Below are 27,920 nucleotides of genomic sequence, written 5' to 3'. Positions count from 1 at the left end.
CAGGTATGCTGGATCCAAGGCCCGCCATGGCTGACCAAATAGACATGTCTTTGGAAGACATCATTAAGCTGAACAAGATCCAGCAAGGACATCACCGCAGGCCTGATTCCCGGGTAAATCGAGATGCTGGGCCAAAGAGGTACCGGCCCACCATCACCCGTGGTGGCAGGAACAGGCTGGCACCATACCACAGAACAAAACAACTTCCAGACAAGTGGCAGCAGCACCTATTCATTGGAGACTTGAGGGGTCAAACCCACGTGGATACTGGTGGGAAGCTGTTCGTGTCAAATCTGCACTTCGGAGTGTCAGATGCTGATATTCAGCTACGCTTTGCTGAATTTGGAACGTTGAAAAAATCTGCTGTGCACTATGATCGCTGTGGAAGAAGTTTAGGGACAGCACATCTGCACTTTGAAAGGGAAGCAGATGCCCTGAACGCCATGAGAGAGTACAATGGCGCCTCTTTGGATGGCCGCCCTATGAACATCCAGCTTGTCACCTCAAAGATTGATAGACAAGGAAGACCTGCACAAAGCAGAAACAGGGGTGGCATGAAAAGAAACCCTGGCTCTGGAGGATTATGTGGTGCAGGCACCAAGAGATGGACACTTGGAGGCAGCCAGGGAAGAGAGAGAGGCACCAGCAGGAACTCAAAACTGCAGCAGGAGCAGCAGCAGCAGCAGCAGCAGCAGCAGCAGCAGGAGGAGGAGCAGAAGCTCCAGAAACAGCAGCAGCAGCAGCAGGAGCACCAGCAGCTATCTGCAGAGGAGCTGGATGCTTATCAGGAAATGATGGACACCAGCTAAACAACTTAGCAAAGCTGCACAAGAACTGGACCCAGAGCATGGACTGTGATGCCTAGACTGAGGGTTGGCTAGTGGACCATGAACACAATGGTGGATTCCTCCTTTGCTTCTTTTTCTTTTCTCCTGTTTTAAAACGCCATGTAAAGTTCTTTCCTTCTCTCTTTCTTTTATTTACATTCTGAAATACACCTGTCTTGTACTGAGTTATTTTGTGGATCAATTGTAGTTTTTGCTTTAGTGAAGGTGGCATTTTCACCTTTGCCCTAATAAAATTGTGTGTAGAAATAAACAAGTAATACGACGTCGTTGATGAATGATTTTTGTGGAGAATGAGGAACTCTCACACATTTTGGGTCTCTCTGGGTCTCTTTGGGTCTATAGAGGAAATTTTCCCTAACCTAATGAAAGAGATCTGCCATGAAAATAAAGGCCTACAGAACTCCAAATAGTTTGGACAAGAAAAGAAATTCCTCCTGTCACTTAATAATCAAAACAATAAATGTATAAAAAAAAAACCAAAACAAAAGAAAACAAACAAAAACATTTAGGGAAAAGTTCAAGTAACATAAACAGTCAGACCTATCAGAATTACACCAGACTTCTCACCAGAGACTATGAAAGCTAGAAGGCCTTGGTTAGATCTCATACAGACCCTAAGAGAACATAAATGCCGGCACAGACTAATATACACATAAAACTCCTCCATTAGCATAGATGAAGAGATAAAAATATCCCATGACAAAATCAAATTTGCACAGTATCTCTCTACTAATCCAGTCCTGCAAAGGTTAATACAGAAAAAATGCCAACACAAAGAGGGAAACTACACCCTAGAAAGAGCAAGAAAGTAATCTTCTTTCAACAAACCCAAAAGAAGATAGCCACACAAACATAAAAATAACATCACTGATAGATAACAGGAAGCACAAATCACTATTCCTTAATATCTCTTAAAGTCAATGTCCTCAATTCCACAATACAGAGACATAGACTATCAGACTGGACACTTACAGGGCTAAGCATTTTACAGCATAGAGGAAATAAATGTCCATGCCAGACACTTCCTCAGAGTAAAGGGCTGAAAAACAGTTTTCCAAGCAAATGGTCCCAAGAATGAACCTGGGGTAGCCACTCAATATCTGATAAAATTGACTGTTAGTCAAAATTCATCAAAAATATCAGGAAAGACACTTCAGACTCATCAATGGATAAATCTACCAATAAGGACTGTCATTTTGTAAACATTTATGCTTCAAATGCACGGGGACCTACATTCATAATAGCAACTTTACTAAAGCTAAAAACTCACATTTCACGTCAAAAAATAGTTGTGCGGGACTTCAACACCCAACTTTCACCAATGGACAGATCAGGGAAACAGAAACTAAAGAGAGACACACAGTTAAAATAACAGAAGTTATGGACCAAATTGATTTAACAGACATCTATATAACATTTCATCCTATATATAAGGAATATGCCTTCTTGCTGACACCTCATGGTATCTTCCCCAGAACTGACCAAACACTTGGCCACAACACAGAACTCAAAAGAAAGCAGATTGAAATAATCCCATGCTTCTATCAGATTACTACTGAACAACGTTGGTCTTCAGTAGCAACAAAAGCAACATAAACCAAACATACATATAGAAGGTGAACAATACTGTATGATAACTCAATGATAACTTGGTCAAGGAAGACTTTTGGAATTTAAAGAGAAGGCAGGTACATCATTACCAAAGTTATGGGAAATAATGAAAGCAGTGCTAAGAGTAAATCCCACAGCTCTGAGTATCTCCAAAAAGAAAGTGAAGAGAGCATACATTAACATCTTAACAGCACTCCTGAAAGCTCTAGAATAAAAAGAATCAAATAAATTTAAGAGTAGGAGAAGGCAGGAAATAACCAAACTCAGGGCTAAAACCAACCAAGTCAACACAAAAAGAAGTATACAAAGAATCCACAACACCAGCAGTTGGTTATTTGAGAAAATCATCAGGGTAAATAAACAGACTAACAGAGGGCACAGAGACAGGATTCAAATTAACAAAATCAGAAATGAAAATGGAGATAGAACAGCCAAAATTGAGACAATTCAAAAATTATCAGATCCTACTACAAAAGCCTATACTCACCACAACATGAAAATGTAGATGAAATGGATAATTTTCTAGAGAGATACCAAATACCAAAGTTAAAGCAAGATCAGATAAACAATCTAAACCACACCATAAATCATAAAGAAATATAATCAGTCACTAAATGTCTCCAACCACAAAAAGACTAGAACCAGATTAGGTAGTCTTCAAATTATTCAATAAAATAGAAAGAGAATAAACCCTACTCAATTTATTTAATGAAGCCACAATTGTTCTCATACCAAAAGCAAATAGATCTAACAAAGAAAGAGAATTGAGACCAATTTCCCTTTTGAATATCAATTCAAATGTACTCAATAAAATTACCAACTGAATTCAAAAACACAACAAATGGCTCTTCATCACAATCAAGTAGGCTTCATACCAGGGATGCAGGGATGGTTCAACATACACGAATATATCAATATAATCTACTACATAAACAAATTGAAAGAAAAAAGATATATGATCATCTCATGAGACGCTGAGAAAGCATTTGAAAAAATCCAACATGACAAAAGTCTTGGAAATATCAGGAATTCATGGCACATGCCTTAACATAGTAACAGTAACATAGAGCAAACCAGTAGCCTACATCAACCTAAATGGAGAGAAACTTGAAAAAAAAATCGCAGTAAAATCAGGGACTTGACAAGGCTGTGCACACTCTCCCTTCCTATTCAATATAGTACTTGAAGTCCAAGCCAGAGAAATTAGACAAGAAAGGGATGTCAAAGAGATACAAATTGGCAAGGAAGAAGTCAAACTATCACTATTTGCAGATGATATGAGAATATACTAAATAACCCCAAAATTCCACCAGAGAAATACTAAACCTGATAAACAACTTCAGCAAAGTAGATGGATTTAAATTAGCTCTAACAAATCAGTGGCCTTCCTCTACATAAAAAAATAAACAGGCTGAGAAAGATATTATGGAAATACCACCCTTCACTAAAGTCACAAATAATTTAAATACCTTGGTCCGATTCTAACTAAGCAAGTGAAAGATCTGTATAAGAACTTTAAGTCTCTTAAGGCAGAAATCGAAGGACAAATCAGAAGATGGAAAGATCTCCCATGCTCATGGATTGACAAGATTAATATAGTAAAAATAGCCATAATGCCCAAAGCAATCTACAGATTCAATTCAATCCCCATCAAAATTCCAAATCAATTGTTCACAGTCTTAGAAAGAACAATTAGCAAAGTCATCTGGAAAAATAAAAACCAACAAACAAAAAAACTAGAATAGCAAAAGTTATTCTCAACAATATAGGCATTTCTTGTGGAATCACCATCCCTAACCTAAATTGCTGTACTACAGAGCAATTGTGATAAAAAACAAAAACAAAAACAAACAAACAAACAAACAAACAAAACCAAAAACTGCATTGTATTGGACAATGACAGGCAGGTAGATTATGGAAATAGAATGGAAGACCTACAAAAGAACCCACAAACCTATGGTAACTTGATCTTTGACAAAGGAGCTAAACCCAACCAGTGGAAAAAAGACAGCCTTTTTAAGGATGGAGGTGGCTTTACTGGCATTTAGCAAGTAGAAGAATGCAAATCGATCCATTCTTATCTTCTTGTACAAAGGTCAAGTCCAAGTGTATTAAGGACCTCCACATAAAACCAAATACACTTAAACTTATAGAGGAGAAAGTGGGGAAGAGCCTCGAACACATTGGCACAGGAGAAATATTCCTGAACAGAACACCAGTGGCTTGTACTGTAAGATGAAGGATCAAAACGAAGGGACCACATAAAGTTGCAAAACTTCTGGAAGGCAAAAAACACTGTCAATAAGACAAAAAAAAAATGCAACCAACAGGTTTGTAAAAGATCTTTAACAATCCTACATCCTGTACAGGGCTAATATCTAACATATACAAAGAACTCAAAAATTAGACTCCAGAGAACCCTATTTAAAAATGGATACAATGCCAAAAAAAAAAAAAAAAAAAAAAAAAAAAAAAAAGAGTTCGCAACAGAGCAATACAATATGGCTGAGAATCCCCTAAAAAATGTTCAACATTCTTAGTCATCAGAGAAATGCCAAACAAAACAACCTGAGCTTAAACCTCACACCTGTCAGAATGGATAAGATCAAAACCTCAGTTGATAGCAGATGCTGGAGAGGTTGTGGAGTAAGAGGAACACTCATCCATGCTGGTGGGATTGCCAGCTGGTACAACCAATCTGGAAATGAGTTTGGCAGTTCCTCAGAAAATTGGAGATAGTACTACCTGACGACACACTAGTACCAGTCCTGGAAATATACAAGAAAATGCTCCAGTATGTAATAAGGACACAGTCTCCACTATGTTCATCACATCCTTATTATAATAGCCAGGAGCTGGAAAGAACTCAGATGTCCCTCAGCAGAGGAATGGATACAGAAAATGTGGTACTTTTACAGAATGGAATACTACCCAGGTCTTAAGAACAATAAATTTGGGCTGCAGAGATGGCTCAGTTGGTAAGAGCACTAACTCCTCTTCTAAAGGTTCTGAGTTCATATCCCAGCAACCACATGGTGACTCATAACCACCCTTAATGATATCTGATGCGCTCACCTGGTGTGTTGAAGATAACTACAGTGTACTCATTTATAATAATGAATAAATCTTTAAAAATGAGAATAAATTCATGAAACTCTAAGGCAAATGGGTGGAACTATAAAATATCATCCTGAGTGAGGTAACCCACTCAGAAATGTACACACATGGTATGCACTTTCTGATGAGTAGATATTAGCCCAGGAGTTTGGAATTCCCATCACAGACCAAGTGAAGCTGACAAGTGGGAGGGGCTATTCCAGTGCCTGACAAATACAGAGGTTGATGCGCTCAGCCAACCAATGGACTGAGCACAGGGTCCCCAATGGAGAACCTTGAGAAAGGACCAAAAGATCCAATATAGCTCACAACATCATAGGAGGAACAACAATATGAACCAACCAGTACCTCAAGAGCCCCCAAGGACTAAACTACTGACAACAGAGCACATATGAAGTGACCCATGGCTCTAGCTGCATATGCAGTAAAGAATGGCCTTGTCAGTCATCAATGGGAAGAGAGGCCCTTAGTCCTGGAAGGATCATGGTCTCAGTATAGGGGAATATCAGGACAGTTAAGTGGGAGTAGGTGGATTCATGATCAGGGAAATGGGGATGGGATAAGATGTTTTCAGAGATGAATCCAAGAAAGAAACATTAATAAAAAAAGAGAAATTATCAAAGCACATCAAAAGAATCTTATTTTTTTCTCTCCATTATAAAATTGGTGTTTCTTGTAATGGGAAATTTTTATACTCTAGATTTTGCTCCTTCCCTGGAAGATTATCTAGACCTCCCTTCCCTTACAACATGCCAAGTTCCCAGACAGAAGTACGCATTCCTGTGCAGGATTCCAAAGGCACCCAAAGGGAACATTTAATTATTATACCTTGTCAATAGATAATAAGTTTCTTATGTATATTAGCATCATATTTGGAAACTCTTAGGCTTTATATCCTTATATCATTTTCTTGTGTGTTTTTTGTTTGTTTGTTTGCTATTTAGAGATGGGGGTCTCACAAGGTAATCCTAATTAGCCACGAGATCACTATGTAGTGTAGGTTGGCCTCAAACTCTTAAGATCTGCTTGTCTCTGCCTTTGACTCAATTCCTAGTATCATGAAGCAATTTAAAATAGTTTAAAATTTTAATATAACTCAAAGTTGATCTAGAACTACTAAATGACTGGACACAGACTCTTACCCTCATCTACCCAGCATAGCACCTGGCATGTGGTAAATTCTGGAATAACCCATGCCTGCCTCAGTATTTCAGTATTCACTATCTATTATTTTGATGTTTCTTATTAGTACAAGCTACTTGCAATGTCTTTTAGTTTACTTTTTTTTGATCCATTCTCCTGTTTAGGGGTAGTTCATACATATAGCTAGGAATGTAGCTGAAATGATTATTTTTTTCCTCCTTGAAGCTGCTCAGAGATACTTGATGGTTTTTCTCATGATTGAAATACTGGCTTTGGCAATCTTGTTAAGATTGTTACTACCAAATAATTATTCTCAGAGATAATTGTCTTCTTTGTCATTAAATTTGTCTCTGGAGTAGTATTTTAGGATTATGGAAATATCTAGCTGGTCATGGATTTGAGGTCAGTTTGGTCTACAGATCAAGTTCAAGGACACCAGGAGCTTCGCTGAGAAAACTTGTCTTTAGAGTAAAAAAAAAAAAAATTCTAGTAAAGAATTAGGCTGAATATGGCTGTGCCCACCTTTAATCTTAGAGGTCAAGAGGAAGAGACAGGCAAATTTTGGTGAGTTTGAAGCCCATGAAAACAACATAGTGATACCCTGTATCAAAAAAAAAAAAAAAAGAAAGAGAGAGAGACAGAAAGATAGAGAGAGACAGAGACAGAGAGACAGACACACACACACACACACAGAGAGAGAGAGAGAGAGAGAGAGAGAGAGAGAGAGAGAGAAGGAAAGGAAACAGATTTTTAAAAATGAAAGGAAGGAAGAAAGAGAATGAAAGAGAGATCTTGAATATAAAATGTTAAAAAGGATAAAAAAATGTTGGCATAGTCAAAATATTACTATGTGCCTATATTCCTAGCTGCTTTGAGGGCTGCAAAGTGTACATGGTGACAAAGACTTTTTTTTTAAATATTTTTTATGAGGTATTTTCCTTAATTACATTTCCAATGCTATCCCAAAAGTCCCCCATACCATCCCCCCCACAAACCCCCCACCCACTCCCACTTTTTGGCCATGGCATTCCCCTGTACTGGGGCATATTAAGTTTGTATGTCCAATGGGCCTCTCTTTCCAGTGATGGCCGATTAGGCCATCTTTTGATACATATGCAGTTAGAGTCAAGAGCTCCTGAGTACTGGTTAGTTCATAATGTTGTTGCACCTATAGTGTTGCACTTCCCTTTAGCTCCTTGGATACTTTGTCTAGCTCCTCCATTGGGAGCCCTGTGATCCATCCAATAGCTGACTGTGAGCATCCACTTATGTGTTTGCTAGGCCCTGGCATAGTCTCACAAGAGACAGCTATATCAGAGTCCTTTCAGCAAACTCTTGCTAGTGAATGCAATGGTCTCATCGTTTGGAGGCTGATTATGGGATGGATCCCTGGATATGGCAGTCTCTAGATGATCCATCCTTTTGTCTCAGCTCCAAACTTTGTCTCTGTAACTCTTTCCATGGGTGTTTTGTTCCCACTTCTAAGAAGGGGCAAAGTGTCCACACTTTGGTCTTCTTTCTTCTTGAGTTTCATGTGTTTTGCAAATTGTATCTTATATCTCGGTATACTAAGTTTCTGGGCTAATATCTACTTATCAGTGAGTACATATCATTTGAGTTCTTTTGTGATTGTTTTACCTCACTCAGGATGATGCCCTCCAGGTCCAACCATTTGCCTAGGAATTTCATAAATTCATTCTTTTTAATAGCTGAGTAGTACTCCATTGTGTAAATGTACCACATTTTTTGTATTCATTCCTCTGTTGAGGGGCATCTGAGTTCTTTCCAGCTTCTGGCTATTATAAATAAGGCTGCTAGGAACATAGTGGAGCATGTGACCTTCTTATCAGTTGTAACTTCTCCTGGATATATGCCCAGGAGAGGTATTGCAGGATCCTCTGGTAGTACTATGTCCAATTTTCTGAGGAATTACCAGAATGATTTCCACAGTGGTTGTGCAAGCTTGAAATCCCACCAAAAATGGAGGAGTGTTCCTCTTTCTCCACATCCTCGCCAGCATCTGCTGTCACCTGAATTTTTGATCTTAGCCATTCTGACTGGTGTGAGATGGAATCTCAGGGTTGTTTTGATTTGCATTTCTCTGATGATTAAGGATGCTGGGCATTTTTTTCAGAAGCTTGTCAACCATTCAGTATTCCTCAGATGAGAATTCTTTGTTTAGCTCTGATCCCCATTTTTTAATGGGGTTATGTGATTTTCTGGAGTCCACCTTCTTGAGTTCTTTATATATATTGGTTATTAGTCCCCTATCTGATTTAAGATAGGTAAAGATCTTTCCCAATGTGTTGGTGGCCTTTTTGTCTTATTGGCAGTGTCTTTTGCCCTACAGAATCTTTGCAGTTTCATGAGGTCCCATTTGTCAATTCTTGATCTTACAACACAAGCCATAGCTGTTCTATTCAGAAATTTTTTTCCCCTGTGCCCATATCTTTGAGGCTTTTCCACACTTTCTCCTCTATAAGTTTCGGTGCCTCTGGTTTTATGTGGAGTTCCTCGATCCACTTAGATTTGACCTTAGTACAAGGAGATAGGAATGGATCGATTTGAATTCTTCTACATGATAACCACCAGTTGTGCCAGCACCATTTTTTGAAAATGCTGTCTTTTTTCCACTGGATGATTTTGGCTCCCATGTTGAAGATCAATTGACCATAGGTGTGTGGGTTCATTTCTGGGTCTTCAATTCTATTCCATTGGTCTACTTGTCTGTCACTATACCAGTACCATGCAGTTTTTATTACAATTGCTCCGTAGTAAAGCTTTAGGTCAGGCATGGTGATTCCACCAGAAGTTCTTTTATCCTTGAGAAGAGTTTTTGCTATCCTAGGTTTTTTGTTATTCCATATGAATCTGAACATTGCTCTTTCTAATTCGTTGAAGAATTGAGTTGGAATTTTGATGGGGATTGCATTGAATCTGTAGATTGCTTTTGGCAAGAAAGCCATTTTTTCAATGTTGATCCTGCCAATCCATGAGCATGGGAGATCTTTCCATCTTCTGAGATCTTCTTTAATTTCTTTCTTCAGAGACTTGAAGTTCTTATCATACAGATCTTTCACTTCCTTAGTTAGAGTCATGCTAAGGTATTTTATATTATTTGTGACTATTGAGAAGGGTGTTGTTTCCCTAATTTCTTTCTCAGCCTGTTTATTCTTTGTGTAGAGAAAGGCCATTGACTTGTTTGTGTTAATTTTATATCCAGCTACTTCACAGAAGCTGTTTATCAGGTTTAGGAGTTCTCTGGTGGAATTTTTAGGGTCAATTATATATACTATCACATCATCTGAAAAAGTGATATTTTGACTTTTTCTTTTCCAATTTGGATCCTTTTGATCTCCTTTTGTTGTAGAATTGCTCTGGCTAGGACTTCAAATACAATGTTGAATAGTTAGGGAGAAAGTGGGCAGCCTTGTCTAGTCCCTGATTTTAGTGGGATTGTTTCCAGCTTCTCACCATTTACTTTGATGTTGGCTACTGGTTTGCTGTAGATTGTGACACAGACTTTTAATTCCACTCTCTCAGAGGCATGGGGACCTCTGAAAATTTCTGGCTCACTGTATGGAACCAGGAGTTCCAGGCCATCTGGGTTACACACTGAAGACCATTTCAAACACAGAGCAAATAAACACCATTTAGGTGGCTAAGACAATCTATTAATCACTTAGCCCAGGAGTTTGTGACCAGAACAAAACCCTCAACCCATCTCTGAAAACAAACAGATGTGTATGGGGATAAAGTGACCATGATGGCTATTCTTGGTTGTCAATGTGATTACATCTGGAATTCATGAAGAGCTAAAAAGAGAGGGCACAACTTTTTGGGATTTTAGATTAATGTGACATGAAAAGATCCACCTCTAATCAAATCTTGAAGAAGGCAGGCAGGCACACACACACCTTTAATCTGAATCTTGCCTAAGGAGGCCCCACCTCTAATACCTGCCACACCTTCTTCTGGAAGCCTACATAAAGACATGCAAGAGGCAGTATTTGCTAATTGTCTGCTTGCTCTCGCCTTGCTAGCAAATGCATTCCTTCCCTGGGATCCCAACATCTCTAAGGAAGACCAGTTGAGGCCTCCAGCCTTGTAGACTGAGTGGATTGTGGATTCACGGATTTTCCATCCATAGAAAACCATTGGAAAAGCCATATCTCAACTTGTAAGTCATTTAAATAAATTTCCTTTGTATATGTAGAGATTCATTCTGTAAGTTCTGCTTCTCTAGAGAACCCTGACTAACATAGTGATGATGGTTTTCATTTTGAAGATTTAGAAAACAGATACTACTTTCAAAAATATTTCTCTGAGCTGGGCAGAGTGACCCAAAGGTTTTATCTGAGGACTCAGTGGAGGGAGACAAGCACACCTATGATTTTTAGAGAGGCCAGGCTGAGCTATGAATCAAGTTCTAGGCTTCATAATGTGACAAGATCTTAAAGGGAAACAAAACAAAGAAAACAAAATGTTATCTGTCATCTCCACCACAAAAGAGATTGAGATAAATCAGAATGGGGCCCAATGAGATTCATTCTAAAGGAGTTGATGGTTGAGCCTAAAAATGTCTTAAACACTAAGTCTCTGTACCTCACAGCCTTCCTGTTTTTAATATAATATGCATACATTGTATTCTCCTTCTTAACATTCTTCTCTATGGACTCCCACTGTGTCCCAGTGGCAGAGTAATTGCTTGGCACATGTGCAGCCCTGGGTTAGATGCCCAGCAAGAAACACAGCAGTTGTCTGTCTGTGTGAATCCCCTTTAAAGGACAGTGTTGGTTGCCCTATCTTTTGCAGTCATAGAATCCTATAAATTGTGACCACTTTATGGCTTTGATTTAAGTAGAATTGTTATTTACTTCATTTTTGTTTTTATCTACTGGGAGAAGTTTAGAAATGGTTTACTGAGTGATTAGGTGTCAAAACCTTTTATTCAAGCCATTGGGAGGCAGAGGCAGGGAAATCTCTTAATTGGAGGCCAACTCTACTCTACAGAGTTTTCAAGGACAGATATCCAAAAAAAAAAAAAAAAAAAAAAAAAAAAAAAAAAAAAAAAAAAAAAAAGAAAGAAAAGAAAAGAAAAGAAAAGAAAGAAATGGAAAGAAAGAAAGACAGAAAGACAGAAAAGAAGAAAAATACAACAGATTTAATCATGTTAAGAGGGATAAATGCAAGTCATTTAAAAAAAATGGTCTAGTCTGATTATTGGGTATCACACTGAATTAGCCACAGTCTTTTCTCTGACATCTGTTACAGTTGTAAACATTGCTTTCTTTAGTATTCTGTCTCTTTAAGGATTGTAATGATTTGTGGTGTGAAAACATGATTCAATTACCAGAGATAGCAGGCTTATCTAGGGAGGGGGAGGTCCTTAGGAGTATAAAAGGAGTTTGGAGAGGCTTGGACAGCACACTTGAGAGAGCTGAGGCAAGCTACCAAGAGAGCAAAGGGTTCTACTCTGCAGTCTGCCCTGAGACAGAAGGCTTGACAGAGAGGTGAGTGAACCACACCAATGAGTCGCAAGGAGCCAAATGTCTCCTAAGATATTTCCAGGTCTTCAGAGCTATGAAATAGTTCTTTCCCAAGACTGAATCATAACACTCAACTCTAAATACGTTTGATTTTAAATAATCCAGTTTTTGAAATTGGGTGGTCGTTTTCATTCTAATTATGTTTGTTAACATTTTTTATCTTCTGGTAAAATGTAGACATAGTGTCATTCATTTCTAAAGTCCAGGACTTACAAGGCAGCCCTGGACAGTTTAGAGCTGGCTGTGTGTACCTAGCTATCAGGGAAGTTAGAAAGATCCTCCTGCCTCTGCTTCTTGAGGGCTGGGATTAAAAGCATTTGTTTTTATTTTAGTATATTTCCTTTGTGACCATAACCCCTATGTAGACCTGGACAAACTGGTTATATTTTATTTTCTATTCAAGTCTTTCTGATATGTTTGGTATTGTGTTTCTACACCAGATAGGTTGAGGTCATAAGACTTGAAGGGTGAATTTTCTCCTCTCACTCTGGCTCCCAGAGACTGGGCTCAGCTCACTGATTTTGCTCCTTCCAATACTTGCATTTTTTAAAAACTGTGGTGTTAAGGAACTGTGTTTGCATTGGAATCATTCTGGGTAGACCAGGATGGCATTTAACTAGTTCTTTCATTTGTAATACGATTAGAAGTTATAGCTACATATACCAGTTAAATTCAATCCTTTGTTTGTATATACTGATCAAGTTCAAACTTCTTGTTTTTCCTAATCAATTCTCAGGATCTATTCCTTATGCCATAATGATGCAATATGCTGAAACAAAAGATGTAATTTCAACATAAATTAAAATTTTGTTTTCTAATCAGGTACCTTGGGTCCAAAGCCAAATTCCATGACCACCATGTCTGACAAAATGGACATGTCATTGGAAGACATCATTAAGCTGAACAAGATCCAGCAAGGACATCATGGCAGGCCTGATTACCGGGTGAATCGAGGCACTAGACCTAAGAAGTATGGGCCACCTGTCACCCATGGTGGAAGGAAAAGGCTTCCACCATACTGCAGACCAAAACAACTTTCAGACAAGTGGCAGCATGACCTATTCATTGGAGACTTCATGGGTCAAACCCACGTGGATACTGGTGGGAAGCTGTTCGTGTCAAATCTGCACTTCGGAGTGTCAGATGCTGATATTCAGCTACTCTTTGCTGAATTTGGAACGTTGAAAAAATCTGCTGTGCACTATGATCGCTGTGGAAGAAGTTTAGGGACAGCACATCTGCACTTTGAAAGGGAAGCAGATGCCCTGAACGCTATGAGAGTGTACAATGGCGCCTCTTTGGATGGCCGCCCTATGAACATCCAGCTTGTCACCTCAAAGATTGATAGACAAGGAAGACCTGCACAAAGCAGAAACAGGGGTGGCATGAAAAGAAACCCTGGCTCTGGAGGATTAAGTGGTACAGGCACCAAGAGATGGACACTTGGAGGCAGCCAGGGAAGAGAGAAAGGAGGCACCAGCAGGAACTCAAAACTGCAGCAGCAGAAGAAGAAGCAGTTGGAGCAGCAGCAACATGAACTCAAAGAAGCAACAGCAGCAGCAGCAGTAGGAACACAAAACAGCAGCAGCAGTAGCAAAAGCAGCAGCAGCAACAAGAGCAGCAGCAGGAGCAGCAGGAGCAGCAGCAACAGGATAAGCAGCAACAGCAGAAGCAACAGGAGCATCAGCAGGAGCAGCAGCAATAGGAGTAGCAGCAGGAGGAACAGGAGCAGCAGCAGGAGCAGCAGCAGCAGGAGCAACAGGAGCAGCAGCAACAGCAGGAGCAGCAGCAGGAGCAGCAGCAGCAGGAGGAACAGCAGCAGGAGGAGCAGCAGAAACAGCAGCAGGAGCAGCAGCAGGTTCAGCAGCAACAGGAGCAGAGGCAGGAGCAGCAGAAACATAAGCAGCATCAGGAGCACCAAGAGCAGCAGCAACAGGAACAGCAGCAAGAGCAGAAGCAACAGGATCAGCAGCAGGAGCAGCAGCAGCAGCAGCAGGAGCAGGAGCAGTAGCAGGAGCAGCATCAAGAGCAGCAGAAGCAGGAGCAACAGCAGCAGCAGGAGCAACAGGAGTAGCAGCAGCAGCAGGAGCATCAGCATCCACAACAGGAGCAGCAGCAACCGCAGAAGCAACAGGAGCAGCAGCAACAGCAGAAGCAACAGGAGCAGCAGCAGGAGCAACAGCAGCAGAAGCAGGAGCAGCAGCAACAGCAGCAGCAGGAGCAACAGGAGCAGCAGCAGCAACAGCAGGAGCAGCAGCAGGTACAGCAGCAACAGGAGCAGAGGCAGAAGCAGCAGCAACAGCAGCAGCAGCAAGAGCAGAAGCAACAGGAGCAGCAGCAGGAGCAACAGGAGCAGCAGCAGGAGCAGCAGAAGCAGGAGCACCAGGAGGAGCAACAGGAGCAGCAGCAACAGCAGCAGCAGCAGGAGCACCAAGAGCAGCAGCAGCAGCAGCAGGAGCACCACCAGCAGCAACAGGAACAGCAGCAAAAGCAGAAACAACAGGAGCAGCAGCAGGAGCAACAGGAGCAGCACCAGGAGCAGCAGAAGCAGGAGCAGTAGCAAGAGCAGCAGCAGGAGCAACAGGAGCAGCAGCAGCAACAGCAGGAGCAGCAGCAGGAGCAGCAGCAACAGCAGCAGCAGCAGGAGAAACAGGAGCAGCAGTAGCAGGACCAGCAGCAACAGCAGTAGCAGGAGCAACAGGAGCAAAAGGAGCAGCAGCAACAACAGCAGGAGCAGTAACAGGAACAGCAGTAGCAGCAGGAGCATCAGCATCCACAACAGGAGCAGCAGCAACAGCAGAAGCAACAGGAGCAGCAGCAACAGCAGGAGCAACAGGAGCAGCAACAGGAACAGTAGCAAGAGCAGAAGTAACAGGAACAGCAGCAGGAGCAACAAGAGCAGCAGCAGGAGCAGCAGCAGGAGCAGCAGCAGGAGCAGCAGCAGCAGCACATATCTAAAGAGGAGCTTGATGTCCAGCTGGATGATTATCAGGAAATTATGGACAGCAGCTACACAACTGAGCAAAGCTGCACAAGATCGGGACCCAGAGCCTGGTCTGTGATGGCTAGACCGATGGTTGGCTACTGGACCATGAACACAATGGTGGATTCCTCCTTTACTTCTTGTTCTTTTTCTATTCCTCTGTTTTAAAGACCCATATAAAGTTCTTTCTTTCTCTCTCTCTCTCTCTTTTTGTTTAAATTTACATTCTGAAATACATCAGTCTGGTACTGAGTTATTTTGTGGATAAATTGTAGTTTTTGATTTAGTGAAGGTGGCATTTTCACCTTTGCCCTAATAAAATTGTGTGTAGAAATTAACAAGTATTCTAGAGTCAGAAACTTATAAGACATCGTTGATGACTGATTCTTGTGGAGAATGAGGAACTCTCACACATTTTGGGTCTCAATGGATCTCTTTGGGTCTATAGAAGAAATTTTCCCTAACCTAATGAAAGAGATCTGCCATGAAAATAAAGGCCTACAGAACTCCAAATAGTTTGGACCAGAAAAGAAATTCCTCCTGTCATATAATAATCAAAACACTAAATGTATAAAACAAAAGAAAACAAACAAAAACATTTAGGGAAAAGTTCAAGTAACATAAGACCTATCAGAATTACACCAGACTTCTCACCAGAGACTATGAAAGCTAGAAGATCTTGGTTAGATCTCATACAGACCCTAAGAGAACATAAATGCTGGCACAGACTAATATACACATAAAACTTCTCAATTAGCATAGATGAAGAAACAAAAATACTCCATGACAAAATCAAATTTGCACAGTATCTCTCTACTAATCCAGTCCTGCAAAGGTTAATACAGAAAAAATGCCAGCACAAGGAGGGAAACTACACCCTAGAAAGAGCAAGAAAGTAATCTTCTTTCAACAAACCCAAAAGAAGATAGCCACACAAACATAAAAATAACATCACTGATAGATAACAGGAAGCACAAATCACTATTCCTTAATATCTCTTAAAGTCAATGTCCTCAATTCCACAATACAGAGACATAGACTATCAGACTGGATACTCACAGGGCTAAGGATTTTATAGCATATATGAAACCAATGTCCATGCCAGACACTTCCTTAGAGTAAAGGGCTGGAAAACAGTTTTCCAAGCAAATGTTCCCAATGGTCCCAAGAATGAAGCTGGGGTAGCCACTCTAATATCTGATAAAATTGACTGTTAGTCAAAAGTCATAAAAAATATCAGGAAAGACACTTCATACTCATCAAGGGAAAAATCTACCAAGAAGATACTACTCTCAATATTGAAAACATCTATGCTCCAAATGCAAGGGGACCCACATTCATAAAAGCAACTTTACTGAAGTTAAAAGCTCACATTTCACGTCAAATAATAGTGGTGAGGGACTTCAACACCCAACTTTCACCAATGGACAGATCAGGGAAACACAAACTAAACAGACACACAGTGAAAATAACAGAAGTTATGGACCAAATTGATTCAACAGACATCTATACAACATCTCATCCTAAATCAAAGGAATACACCTTCTCGCTGGCACGGCACCTCATGGTATCTTCTCCAGAACTGACCATACACTTGGCCACAACACAGAACTCAAAAGAAAGCAGATTGAAATAATCCCATGCTTCTATCAGATCACTATTGAACAAGGTTGGTCTTCAATAGCAACAAAAACAACATAAACCAAACATACACATAGAAGGTGAACAATACTCTATTATAACTCAATGATAACTGGGTCAAGGAAGACTTTTGGAATTTAAAGAGAAGGCAGGTACATCATTACTAAACTTATGGGAAATAATGAAAGCAGTGCTAAGAGTAAATCCCACAGCTCTGAGTATCTCCAAAAAGAAAGTGAAGAGAGCATGCATTAACAGCTTAACAGCACTCCTGAAAGCTCTAGAATAAAAAGAATCAAATAAACCCAAGAGGAGGATAAGGCAGGAAATAATCAAACTCAGGGCTAAAACCAACCAAGTCAACACAAAAAGAAGTATACAAAGAATCCACAACACCAGCAGTTGGTTATTTGAGAAAATCATCAGGGTAAATAAAGTATTAGCCAGACTAACAGAGGGCACAGAGACAGGATCCAAATGAACAAAATCAGAAATGAAAATGGAGATAGAACAGCTAAAATTGAGACAATTCAAAAAATTATCAGATCCTACTACAAAAGCCTATACTCAACACAACATGAAAATGTAATTTTCATGAGAGAAATAATTTTCTAGAGAGATACTAAATAACAAAGTTAATGCAAGATCAGATAAACCATCAAAAAAAACCCCCATAAATCATAAAGTAATAGAATCAGTCACTAAATGTCTCCCAACCACAGAAAGACCAGAACCAGATTGGGTACTCCTCAAATTATTCAACAAAATAGAAACAGAATGTACCCTACCCAATTTATTTAATGAAGCCACAATTGTTCTGATACCAAAAGCAAATAGATCTAACAAAGAAAGAGAATTGAGACCAATTTCCCTTTTGAATATCGATTCAAAAGTACTCAATAAAATTACCAACTGAATCCAAAAACACATCAAATGGCTCTTTCATCACAATCAAGTAGGCTTCATATCAGGGATACAGGGATGGTTCAACATACACTAATATATCAATATAATCTACTACATAAACAAACTGAAAGAAAAAAAGATATATGATCATCTCACGAGACGCTGAGAAAGCATTTGAAAAAATCCAACATGAAAAATTCTTGGAAATATCAGGAATTCATGGCACATGCCTTAACATAGTAACAGTAACATAGAGCAAACCAGTAGCCTACATCAACCTAAATGGAGAGAAACTTGAAAAAAAAAAATCACAGTAAAATCAGGGACTTGACAAGGCTGTGCACACTCTCCCTTCATATTCAATATAGTACTTGAAGTCCAAGCCAGAGAAATTTAGACAAGAAAGGGATGTCAAAGGGATACAAATTGGCAAGGAAGAAGTCAAACTATCACTATTTGCAGATGATATGAGAATATACTAAATAACCCCAAAATTCCACCAGAGAACTACTAAACCTGATAAACAACTTCAGCAAAGTAGATGGATTTAAATTAGCTCTAACAAATCAGTGGCCTTCCTCTACATAAAAAAAAAATAAACAAACTGAGAAAGATATTATGGAAATACCACCCTTCACTAAAGTCACAAATAATATAAAATACCTTGGTCCGATTCTAACTAAGCAAGTGAAAGATCTGTATAAGAACTTCAAGTCTCTTAAGGCAGAAATCGAAGGACAAATCAGAAGATGGAAAGATCTCCCATGCTCATGGATTGACAAGATTTATATAGTAAAAATAGCCATAATGCTCAAAGCAATCTACAGATTCAATTCAATCCCCATCAAAATTCCAAATCAATTGTTCACAGTCTTAGAAAGAACAATTAGCAAAGTCATCTGGAAAAATAAAAACCACCAAACAAAAAAACAAGAAAAGCAAAAGCAATTCTCAACAATATACACATTTCTTGTGGAATCACCATCCCTAACCTAAAGCTGTACTACAGAGCAATTGTGATAAAAAACAAAAACAAAAACTGCATTGTATTGAACAAAGACAGGCAGGTAGATTAAGGAAATAGAATTGAAGACCCAGAAAAGAACCCACAAACCTATGGTAACTTGATCTTTGACAAAGGAGCTAAAACCAACCAGTAGAAAAAAGACAGGCTTTTCAAGGAATGGTGGTGTCTTTACTGGCAGTTAGCAAGTAGAAGAATGCAAATCGATCCATTCTTATCTGTTGCAGCCCGCAGTCCACAACATGAACGGTTCAACTGAGAATGGCAGTTCACTGAAAAGAGAGGAATCTAGACGGGGCGGAAGAAAGAATGGAGCTAAGACAAATCCTGATCAAAGCTCAATTTTACTAATTCCAGACACTCAGTTATAAAGGAAGGGGGAGGGAACCCAATATCCCGCCAAGTAACTCAGGGTCCAGTAGCAGGACGAACACATGTGTGCCTCCAGGCAGCAAAGGCAGGTTCCAGCAGTGGGCGTGGCAGGATGAATGAGCACGTAGCTCCACCCTTAAGCAAGCAGGTTCCAGGCTGGGGGAAGGGAGGCCACACTTATCTTCTTGTACAAAGGTCAAGTCCAAGTGTATTAAGGACCTCCACATAAAACCAAATACACTTAAACTTATAGAGGAGAAAGTGGGGAAGAGCCTCGAACACATCAGCACAGGAGAAATATTCCTGAACAGAACACCAGTGGCTTGTACTGTAAGATGAAGGATCAAAACGAAGGGACCACATAAAGTTGCAAAACTTCTGGAAGGCAAAAAACACTGTCAATAAGACAAAAAAAAAAAATGCAACCAACAGGTTTGTAAAAGATCTTTAACAATCCTACATCCTGTACAGGGCTAATATCTAACATATACAAAGAACTCAAAAAGTTAGACTCCAGAGAACCCTATTTAAAAATGGATACAATGCCAAAAAAAAAAAAAAAAAAAAAAAAAAAAAAAAAAAAAGAGTTCGCAACAGAGCAATACAATATGGCTGAGAATCCCCTAAAAAATGTTCAACATACTTAGTCATCAGGGAAATGCCAAACAAAACAACCTGAGCTTAAACCTCACACCTGTCAGAATGGATAAGATCAAAAACTCAGTTGATAGCAGATGCTGGAGAGGTTGTGGAGTAAGAGGAACACTCATCCATGCTGGTGGGATTGCCAGCTGGTACAACCAATCTGGAAATGAGTTTGGTAGTTCCTCAGAAAATTGGAGATGGTACTACCTGATGACCTACCAGTAGCACTCCTGGAAATATACCGAGAAAATGCTCCAGTATGTAATAAGGACAGTCTCCACTATGTTCATCACATCCTTATTATAATAGCCAGGAGCTGGAAAGAACCCAGATGTCCCTCAGCAGAGAAATGGATACAGAAAATGTGGTACTTTTACAGAATGGAATACTACCCAGGTCTTAAGAACAATAAATTTGGGCTGCAGAGATGGCTCAATGGGTAAGAGCACTGACTACTCTTCTAAAGGTTCTGAGTTCATATCCCAGCAACCACATGGTGGTTCATAACCACCATTAGTGATATCTGATGTGCTCACCTGGTGTGTTGAAGACAACTACAGTGTACTCATTTATAATAATGAATAAATCTTTAGAAAATAAGAATAAATTCATGAAACTCTAAGGCAAATGGGTGGAACTATAAAATATCACTCTGAGTGAGGTAACCCATTCAGAAATGTACACACATGGTATGCACTTTCTGATGAGTAGATATTAGCCCAGGAGGTTGGAATTCCCAAGACACCACAACAGACCAAGTGAAGCTGACAAGTGGGAGGGGCTATTCCAGTGCCTGACAAATACAGAGGTTGATGCGCTCAGCCAACCAATGGACTGAGCACAGGGTCCCCAATGGAGAACCTTGAGAAAGGACCAAAAGATCCAATATAGCTCACAACCTCATAGGAGGAACAACAATATGAACCAACCAGTACCTCAAGAGCCCCCAAGGGACTAAACTACTGACAACAGAGCACAAATGAAGTGACCCATGACTCTAGCTGCATATGCAGTAAAGAATGGCCTTGTCAGTCATCAATGGGAAGAGAGGCCCTTAGTCCTGGAAGGATCATGGTCTCAGTATAGGGGAATATCAGGACAGTTAAGTGGGAGTAGGTGGATTCATGATCAGGGAAATGGGGATGGGATAGGATGTTTTCAGAGATGAAACCAAGAAAGAAAACATTAATAAAAAAAGAGAAATTATCAAAGCACATCAAAAGAATTTTTTTTTCTCTCCATTATAAAATTGGTGTGTCTTGTAATGGGAAATTTTTATACTCTAGATTTTGCTCCTTCCCTGGAAGATTATCTAGACCTCCCTTCCCTTACAACATGCCAAGTTCCCAGACAGAAGTACGCATTCCAGTGCAGGATTCCAAAGGCACCCAAAGGGAACATTTAATTATTATACCTTGTCAATAGATAATATGTTTCTTATGTATATTAGCATCATATTTGGAAACTCTTAGGCTTTATATCCTTACATCATTTTCTTGTGTGTTTTGTGTTTGTTTGTTTGTTATTTAGAGATGGGGGTCTCACAAGGCAATCCTAGTTAGACAAGAAATCACTATGTAGTGTAGGTTGGCCTCAAACTCTTAGAATCTGCCTGTCTCTGCATTTGACTCAATTCCTAGTATCTTAAGCAATTTAAAATAGTTTAAAATTTTAATATAACTCAAAGTTGATCTAGAACTACCAAATGTCTGGACACAGACTCTTACCCTCATCTACCCAGCAGAGCACCTGGCACATTTATAGGGTCACATTTATATACTATCATATCATCTGCAAAAAGGAATATTTCGACTTCTTCTTTTCCAATTTGTATCCCCTTGATCTCCTTTTGTTGTTGAGTTGCACTGGCTAGGACTTCAAATACAATGTTGAATAGGTAGGGAGAAAGTGGGGAGCCTTGTCTAGTCCCTGATTTTAGTGGGATTGTTTCCAGCTTCTCACCATTTACTTTGATGTTGGCTACTGGTTTGCTGTAGATTGTGACACAGACTTTTAATTCCACTCTCTCAGAGGCATGGGGACCTCTGAAAATTTCTGGCTCACTGTATGGAACCAGGAGTTCCAGGCCATCTGGGTTACACACTGAAGACCATTTCAAACACAGAGCAAATAAACACCATTTAGGTGGCTAAGACAATCTATTAATCACTTAGCCCAGGAGTTTGTGACCAGAACAAAACCCTCAACCCATCTCTGAAAACAAACAGATGTGTATGGGGATAAAGTGACCATGATGGCTATTCTTGGTTGTCAATGTGATTTCATCTGGAATTCATTAAGAGCTAAAAAGAGAGGACACACCTCTTTGGGATTTTAGATTAATGTGACATGAGAAAATCCACCTAAATCAAATCTTGAAGAAGGCAGGCAGGCACACACACACCTTTAATCTGAATCTTGCCTAAGGGGGTCCCACCTCTAATCTGGGCCACACCTTCTTCTGGAAGCCTACATAAAGACATGCAAGAGGCAGTATTTGCGAATTGTCTGCTTGCTCTCGCCTTGCTAGCAAATCCATTCCTTCCCTGGGATCCCAACACCTCTACAGAAGACCAGTTGAGACCTCCAGCCTTGTAGACTGAGTGGATTGTGGATTCACGGATTTTCCATCCATAGAAAACCATTGGAAAAGCCATATCACAACTTGTAAGTCATTTAAATAAATTTCCTTTGTATATGTAGAGATTCATTCTGTAAGTTCTGCTTCTCTAGAGAACTCTGACTAACATAGTAATGATGGTTTTCATTTTGAAGATTTAGAAGACAGATACTACTTTCAAAAATATTTCTCTGAGCTGGGCAGAGTGGTCCAATGGTTTTATCTGAGGACTCAGTGGAGGGAGACAAGCACACCTATGATTCTAGAGAGGCCAGGCTGGGCTATGAATCAAGTTCTAGGCTTCATAATGTGACAAGATCTTAAAGGGAAACAAAACAAAGAAAACAAAATGTTATCTGTCATCTCCACCATAAAAGAGATTGAAATAAATCAGAATGGGGCCCAATGAGATTCATTCTAAAGGAGTTGATGGTTGAGCATAAAAATTTCTTAAACACTAAGTCTCTGTACCTCACAGCCTTCCTGTTTTTTATATAATATGCATATATTTTATTCTTCTTCTTAAGATTCTTCTCTAGGGACTCCCACTGTGTCTCAGTGGCAGAGTAATTGCTTGGCACATGTGCAGCCCTGGGTTAGATGCCCAGCAAGAAACACAGCAGTTGTCTGTCTGTGTGAATCCCCTTTAAAAGACACTCTTGGTTGCCCTGTCTGTTGTAGTCATACAATCTTGTAAATTGTGATCATTTTGTGGCTTTGATTTAAATAGAATTGTTGTTTTCTTTATTTTTGTTTTTATCTACTGGGAGAAGTTTAGAAATGGTTTACTGAGTGATTAGGTGTCAAAACCTTTCATCTAAGCCACTGGGAGGCAGAGACAGGGAAATCTCTTAATTGGAGGCCAACTCTGCTCTACAGAGTTTTCAAGGACAGATATCCAAAGAAAGAAAGAAAGAAAGAAAGAAAGAAAGAAAGAAAGAAAGAAAGAAAGGAAAAGAAAAGAAAAGAAAAGAAAAGAAAAGAAAAGAAAAGAAAAGAAAAGAAAAGAAGAGAAAAGAAATACAACAGATTTAATCATGTTAAGAGGGATATACTCAAGTCATTTTAAAGAAAAAAAAAAGGTCTAGTCTGATCATTGGGTATTACACTTAATTATTCATAGTCTTTTCTTCTGACACCTGTTACAGTTTTAAACATTGCTTGCTTTAGTATTCTGTCTCTTTAAGGATTGTAATGATTTGTGGTGTGAAAACATGATTCAATTACCAGAGATAGCAGGCTTATCTAGGGAGGGGGAGGTCCTTAGGAGTATAAAAGGAGTTTGGAGAGGCTTGGACAGCACACTTGAGAGAGCTGAGGAAAGCTACAAAGAGAGCAACGGGTTCTACTCTGTAGTCTGCCCTGGGACAGAAGGCTTGACAGAGAGGTGAGCAAACCACACCAATGAGTCGCAAGGAGCCAAATGTCTCCTAAAATATTTCCAGAGCTATGAAATAGTTCTTTCCCAAGACTGAATCATAACACTCAACTCTAAATACGTTTGATTTTAAATAATCCAGTTTTTGAAATTGGGTGGTCGTTTTCATTCTAATTATGTTTGTTAACATTTTTTATCTTCTGGTAAAATATAGAGATATCCTCATTCATTTCTAAAGTCCAGGACTTACAAGGCAGCCCTGGACAGTTTAGAGCTGGCTGTGTGTACCTAGCTATCAGGGAAGTTAGAAAGATCCTCCTGCCTCTGCTTCTTGAGGGCTGGGATTAAAAGCATTTGTTTTTATTTTAGTATATTTCCTTTGTGACCATAACCCCTATGTAGACCTGGACAAACTGGTTATATTTTATTTTCTATTCAAGTCTTTCTGATATGTTTGGTATTGTGTTTCTACACCAGATAGGTTGAGGTCATAAGACTTGAAGGGTGAATTTTCTCCTCTCACTATGGGTCCCAGAGACTGGGCTCAGCTCACTGATTTTGCTCCTTCCAATACTTGCATTTTTTTTAAAACTGTGGTGTTAAGGAACTGTGTTTGCATTGGAATCATTCTGGGTAGACCAGGATGGCATTTATCTAGTTCTATCATTTGCAATATGATTAGAAGTTATAGCTACATTTACCAGTTAAATTCAATCCTACGTGGGTATATACTGATCAAGTTCAAACTTCTTCTTTTTCCTAATCAAATTCTCAGGATCTATTCCTTATGCCATAATGATGCAATATGCTGAAACAAAAGATGTAATTTCAACATAAATTAAAATTTTGTGTTCAAATCAGGTACCTTGGATCCAAAGCCAAATTCCATGACCACCATGTCTGACAAAATGGACATGTCATTGGAAGACATCATTAAGCTGAACAAGATCCAGCAAGGACGTCATGGCAGGCCTGATTACCGGGTGAATCGAGGCACTAGACCTAAGAAGTATGGGCCACCTGTCACCCATGGTGGAAGGAAAAGGCTTCCACCATACTGCAGACCGAAACAATTTTCAGACAAGTGGCAGCATGACCTATTCATTGGAGACTTCATGGGTCAAACCCACGTGGATACTGGTGGGAAGCTGTTCGTGTCAAATCTGCACTTCGGAGTGTCAGATGCTGATATTCAGCTACTCTTTGCTGAATTTGGAACGTTGAAAAAATCTGCTGTGCACTATGATCGCTGTGGAAGAAGTTTAGGGACAGCACATCTGCACTTTGAAAGGGAAGCAGATGCCCTGAACGCTATGAGAGAGTACAATGGCGCCTCTTTGGATGGCCGCCCTATGAACATTCAGCTTGTCACCTCCAAGACTGATAAACAAACAAGACCTGCACAAAGCAGAAACAGGGGCGGCATGACAAAAACCCTGGCTTTGGAGGGATTGGTGGTGGAGGCTCCAGGAGAGGTACACTTGGAAGCAGCCAGGGAAGAGGGAGAGGCACCAGCAGGAACTTAAAGCAGCAGCTGCAGAAGGAGCAGCTGGAGCAGCAGCAACATGAACTCAAAGCAGCAGCAGCAGCAGCAGCAGCAGCAGTAGGAACACAAAGCAGCAGCAGTAGCAAAAGCAGCAGCAACAGGAGCAGAGGAAAGAGCAGCAGAAACAGCAGGAGCAGCAGCAGCAGCAACAGGAGCAGCAGCAGGAGCAACAGGAGCAGCAGCAGGAGCAGTAGCAGGAGCAGCAGAAGCAGGAGCAGCAGCAGGAACAGCAGCAACAGCAGCAGCAAGAGCAACAAGAGCAGCAGCAGCAACAGCAGGAGTAGTAGCAGGAGCAGCAGCAGCAGGAGCAGCAGCAGAAACAGCAGCAGCAGGAGGAGCAGCAGAAACAGCAACAGCAGGAGCAGCAGCAGGTGCAGCAGCAGGAGCACCAGCAGCAGCAACAGGAACAGCAGCAAGAGCAGAAGCAACAGGAGCAACAGCAGGAGCAGCACCACCAGCAGCAGCAGGAGCAGCAGCAACAGCAGCCGCAGCAGGAGGAGCAGAAGCAGCAGCAGGAGCACCAACAGCAGAAACAACAGGAGCAGCAGCAGGAGCAGCAGCAAAAGCATCAACAGGAGCAGCAGCAGGAGCAGCAGTAGGAGGAGCAGCAGCAGCAGCAGGAGCAGCAGTAGCAGCAGGAAGAGCAGCAGCAGCAGTAGCAGCAGAAACAGCAGGAGCAGCAGGAGAAGCAGCAGCAACAACAGGAACAGCAGCAACAGCAGAAACAACAGGAGCAGCAGCAGGAGCAACAGGAGCAGCAGCAGAAGCAGCAGAAGCAGGAGCAGCAGCAAAAGCATCAACAGGAGCAACAGGAGCAGCAGCAGGAGCAACAGGAGCAACAGAAGCAGCAGCAACACCAGCAGCAGGAGCAGCAGCAGCACATATCTGCAGAGGAGCTGGACGCCCAGCTGGATGCTTATCAGGAAATGATGGACACTAGCTAAACAATATAGCAAAGCTGCACAAGAACTGGACCCAGAGCATGGACTGTGATGCCTAGACTGAGGGTTGGCTAGTGGACCATGAACACAATGGTGGATTCCTCCTTTGCTTCATTTTCTTTTCTCCTGTTTTAAAACGCCATGTAAAGTTCTCTCTCTCTCTCTCTCTCTCTCTCTCTCTCTCTCTCTCTCAATTCTGAAATATACCTGTTTTGTACTGAGTTATTTTGTGGATAAATTGTAGTGGTTGCTTTAGTGAAGGTAGCATTTTCACCTTTGCCATAATAAAAATATGTGTAGAAATAAACAAGTATTCTAGAATCATAAAGTAATAAGACATCATTGATGACTGATTTTTGTGTGTGTGTATATATATATATATATGTTTTTTATTTATATTCATTTATATATTATATAATTTTACTAGAATAGCTTCTAAAATGTATGCTAGTTAGTCCCAAATATCTGTGTATAAATAGAAGGTCCAAGAATTCAGAAGTTGTTCAATCCATTAGGCTAGATGTTTCCATTAGTCTTCTGTATATGCCAGAATTCTAAAAAGTGGTCCCTAATTCCAGTGAAGGATATACTTATTACCTAAGGTGAGGACAATTATGGAGATAGAGGAGACTTCCTCTCTCATGTTCTTTGTATAGAGTCATAGAAGATCTCATCCAGCTTGAAAAAAAGTCTTCTACCTTTAAATTATTTAAGAAAAAAGATCCCTCACAAGCATGCATAGTTGTTTGAGTTTCAGTTGATTCCAGACGTACTCAAGTTGACAACCAAAAATAGCTATCACTATAGCCATGAATTAACTTGCATGGAATTTAAATACCTGTGGCATTTCTGGAGAAAGAACACAAAACATATTAGAAACAAGCTAACTCCGATGAACATTATGGAAGAGTATGATCTATATTATTATTTCAGGATTCTTAGGCACTGGAATTTTTCAGAAGCCTGAAGGCATTATTTATTTATTTACTGGTTACCTTTCAACTCCATAAACACAAAACAACAAAAGTAAATGACTTGTAATCAAGGAAATAAAAGTCTATATGAATAAGTTTGAAAAGCTAGTAATTTGAGTTATTTAGGAGCACAAAAAGTAGTATTTTAGATACAACTGAGCAATAAAAATTCTTCTTAAGGTCCCAGGGATGGGGTCAAAGATAAGTGAGAATGTTTCATAGACAACATTTGTTTTTGGTTTTTTGTTTTTTTCTGGAAATAGGGCAAAGTATAGAAGAACTTCATGATACAAAATATTAGTAACCTCTTGAATATTCATGACAAAACCTGATGAGACATTCTAATGTGTTTGATCTTCAGTTATTCTTTTTCCTTAAGACAATCTTGCAAACAGATGGTTGGTCTTCATGAGGTTTGCCATGCAGAGCGTAACTCTCACTCTCTTGCAAAATGCAAAGTAGATTTTCTCTAAATGTTTTAGTCACGTGCTTCACTTGAAAGCACAGCCTTACTAACTTAAAGACAACTAAACTCACCTAATCCATTCCACCTATTTTTTCGCTCACTACGTATATAATGCTGCCCAATTTATAGGATGCAATTGATGTTTAAACGATTTCA

General features: G+C 40.0%; 3 protein-coding genes across 3 annotated transcripts; all 3 read left to right on the top strand.

The window, feature by feature from the left end:
• Positions 1–26: 26 nt before the first annotated feature.
• Positions 27–6,395, top strand: LOC147002726 (aly/REF export factor 2-like). The gene is made up of 2 exons (XM_085842582.1): positions 27–588; positions 6,277–6,395. Exons 1-2 carry the CDS (start codon positions 27–29, stop codon positions 6,393–6,395), a joined length of 681 nt encoding a protein of 226 aa, XP_085698708.1.
• A 6,721-nt stretch (positions 6,396–13,116) lies between these two features.
• LOC110288243 (aly/REF export factor 2-like) lies at positions 13,117–15,419 on the top strand. Its single transcript, XM_085842581.1, has 3 exons — positions 13,117–13,771; positions 14,395–14,528; positions 15,198–15,419. The coding sequence occupies exons 1-3, from the start codon at positions 13,117–13,119 to the stop codon at positions 15,417–15,419; spliced, it is 1,011 nt and encodes a 336-aa protein (XP_085698707.1).
• Positions 15,420–24,733: 9,314 nt separating this feature from the next.
• On the top strand, positions 24,734–25,363 carry LOC110303853 (THO complex subunit 4-like). Its single transcript, XM_085842580.1, has one exon. It carries the CDS (start codon positions 24,734–24,736, stop codon positions 25,361–25,363), a length of 630 nt encoding a protein of 209 aa, XP_085698706.1.
• Positions 25,364–27,920: the final 2,557 nt, after the last annotated feature.

The sequence above is a fragment of the Mus caroli genome, unplaced genomic scaffold (genome assembly GCF_978045245.1).
Source record: "Mus caroli unplaced genomic scaffold, Mus_caroli_1 scaffold_9, whole genome shotgun sequence".
Lineage (NCBI taxonomy): Eukaryota > Metazoa > Chordata > Mammalia > Rodentia > Muridae > Mus > Mus caroli.
This window is presented reverse-complemented; position numbering and strand designations above follow the sequence as displayed.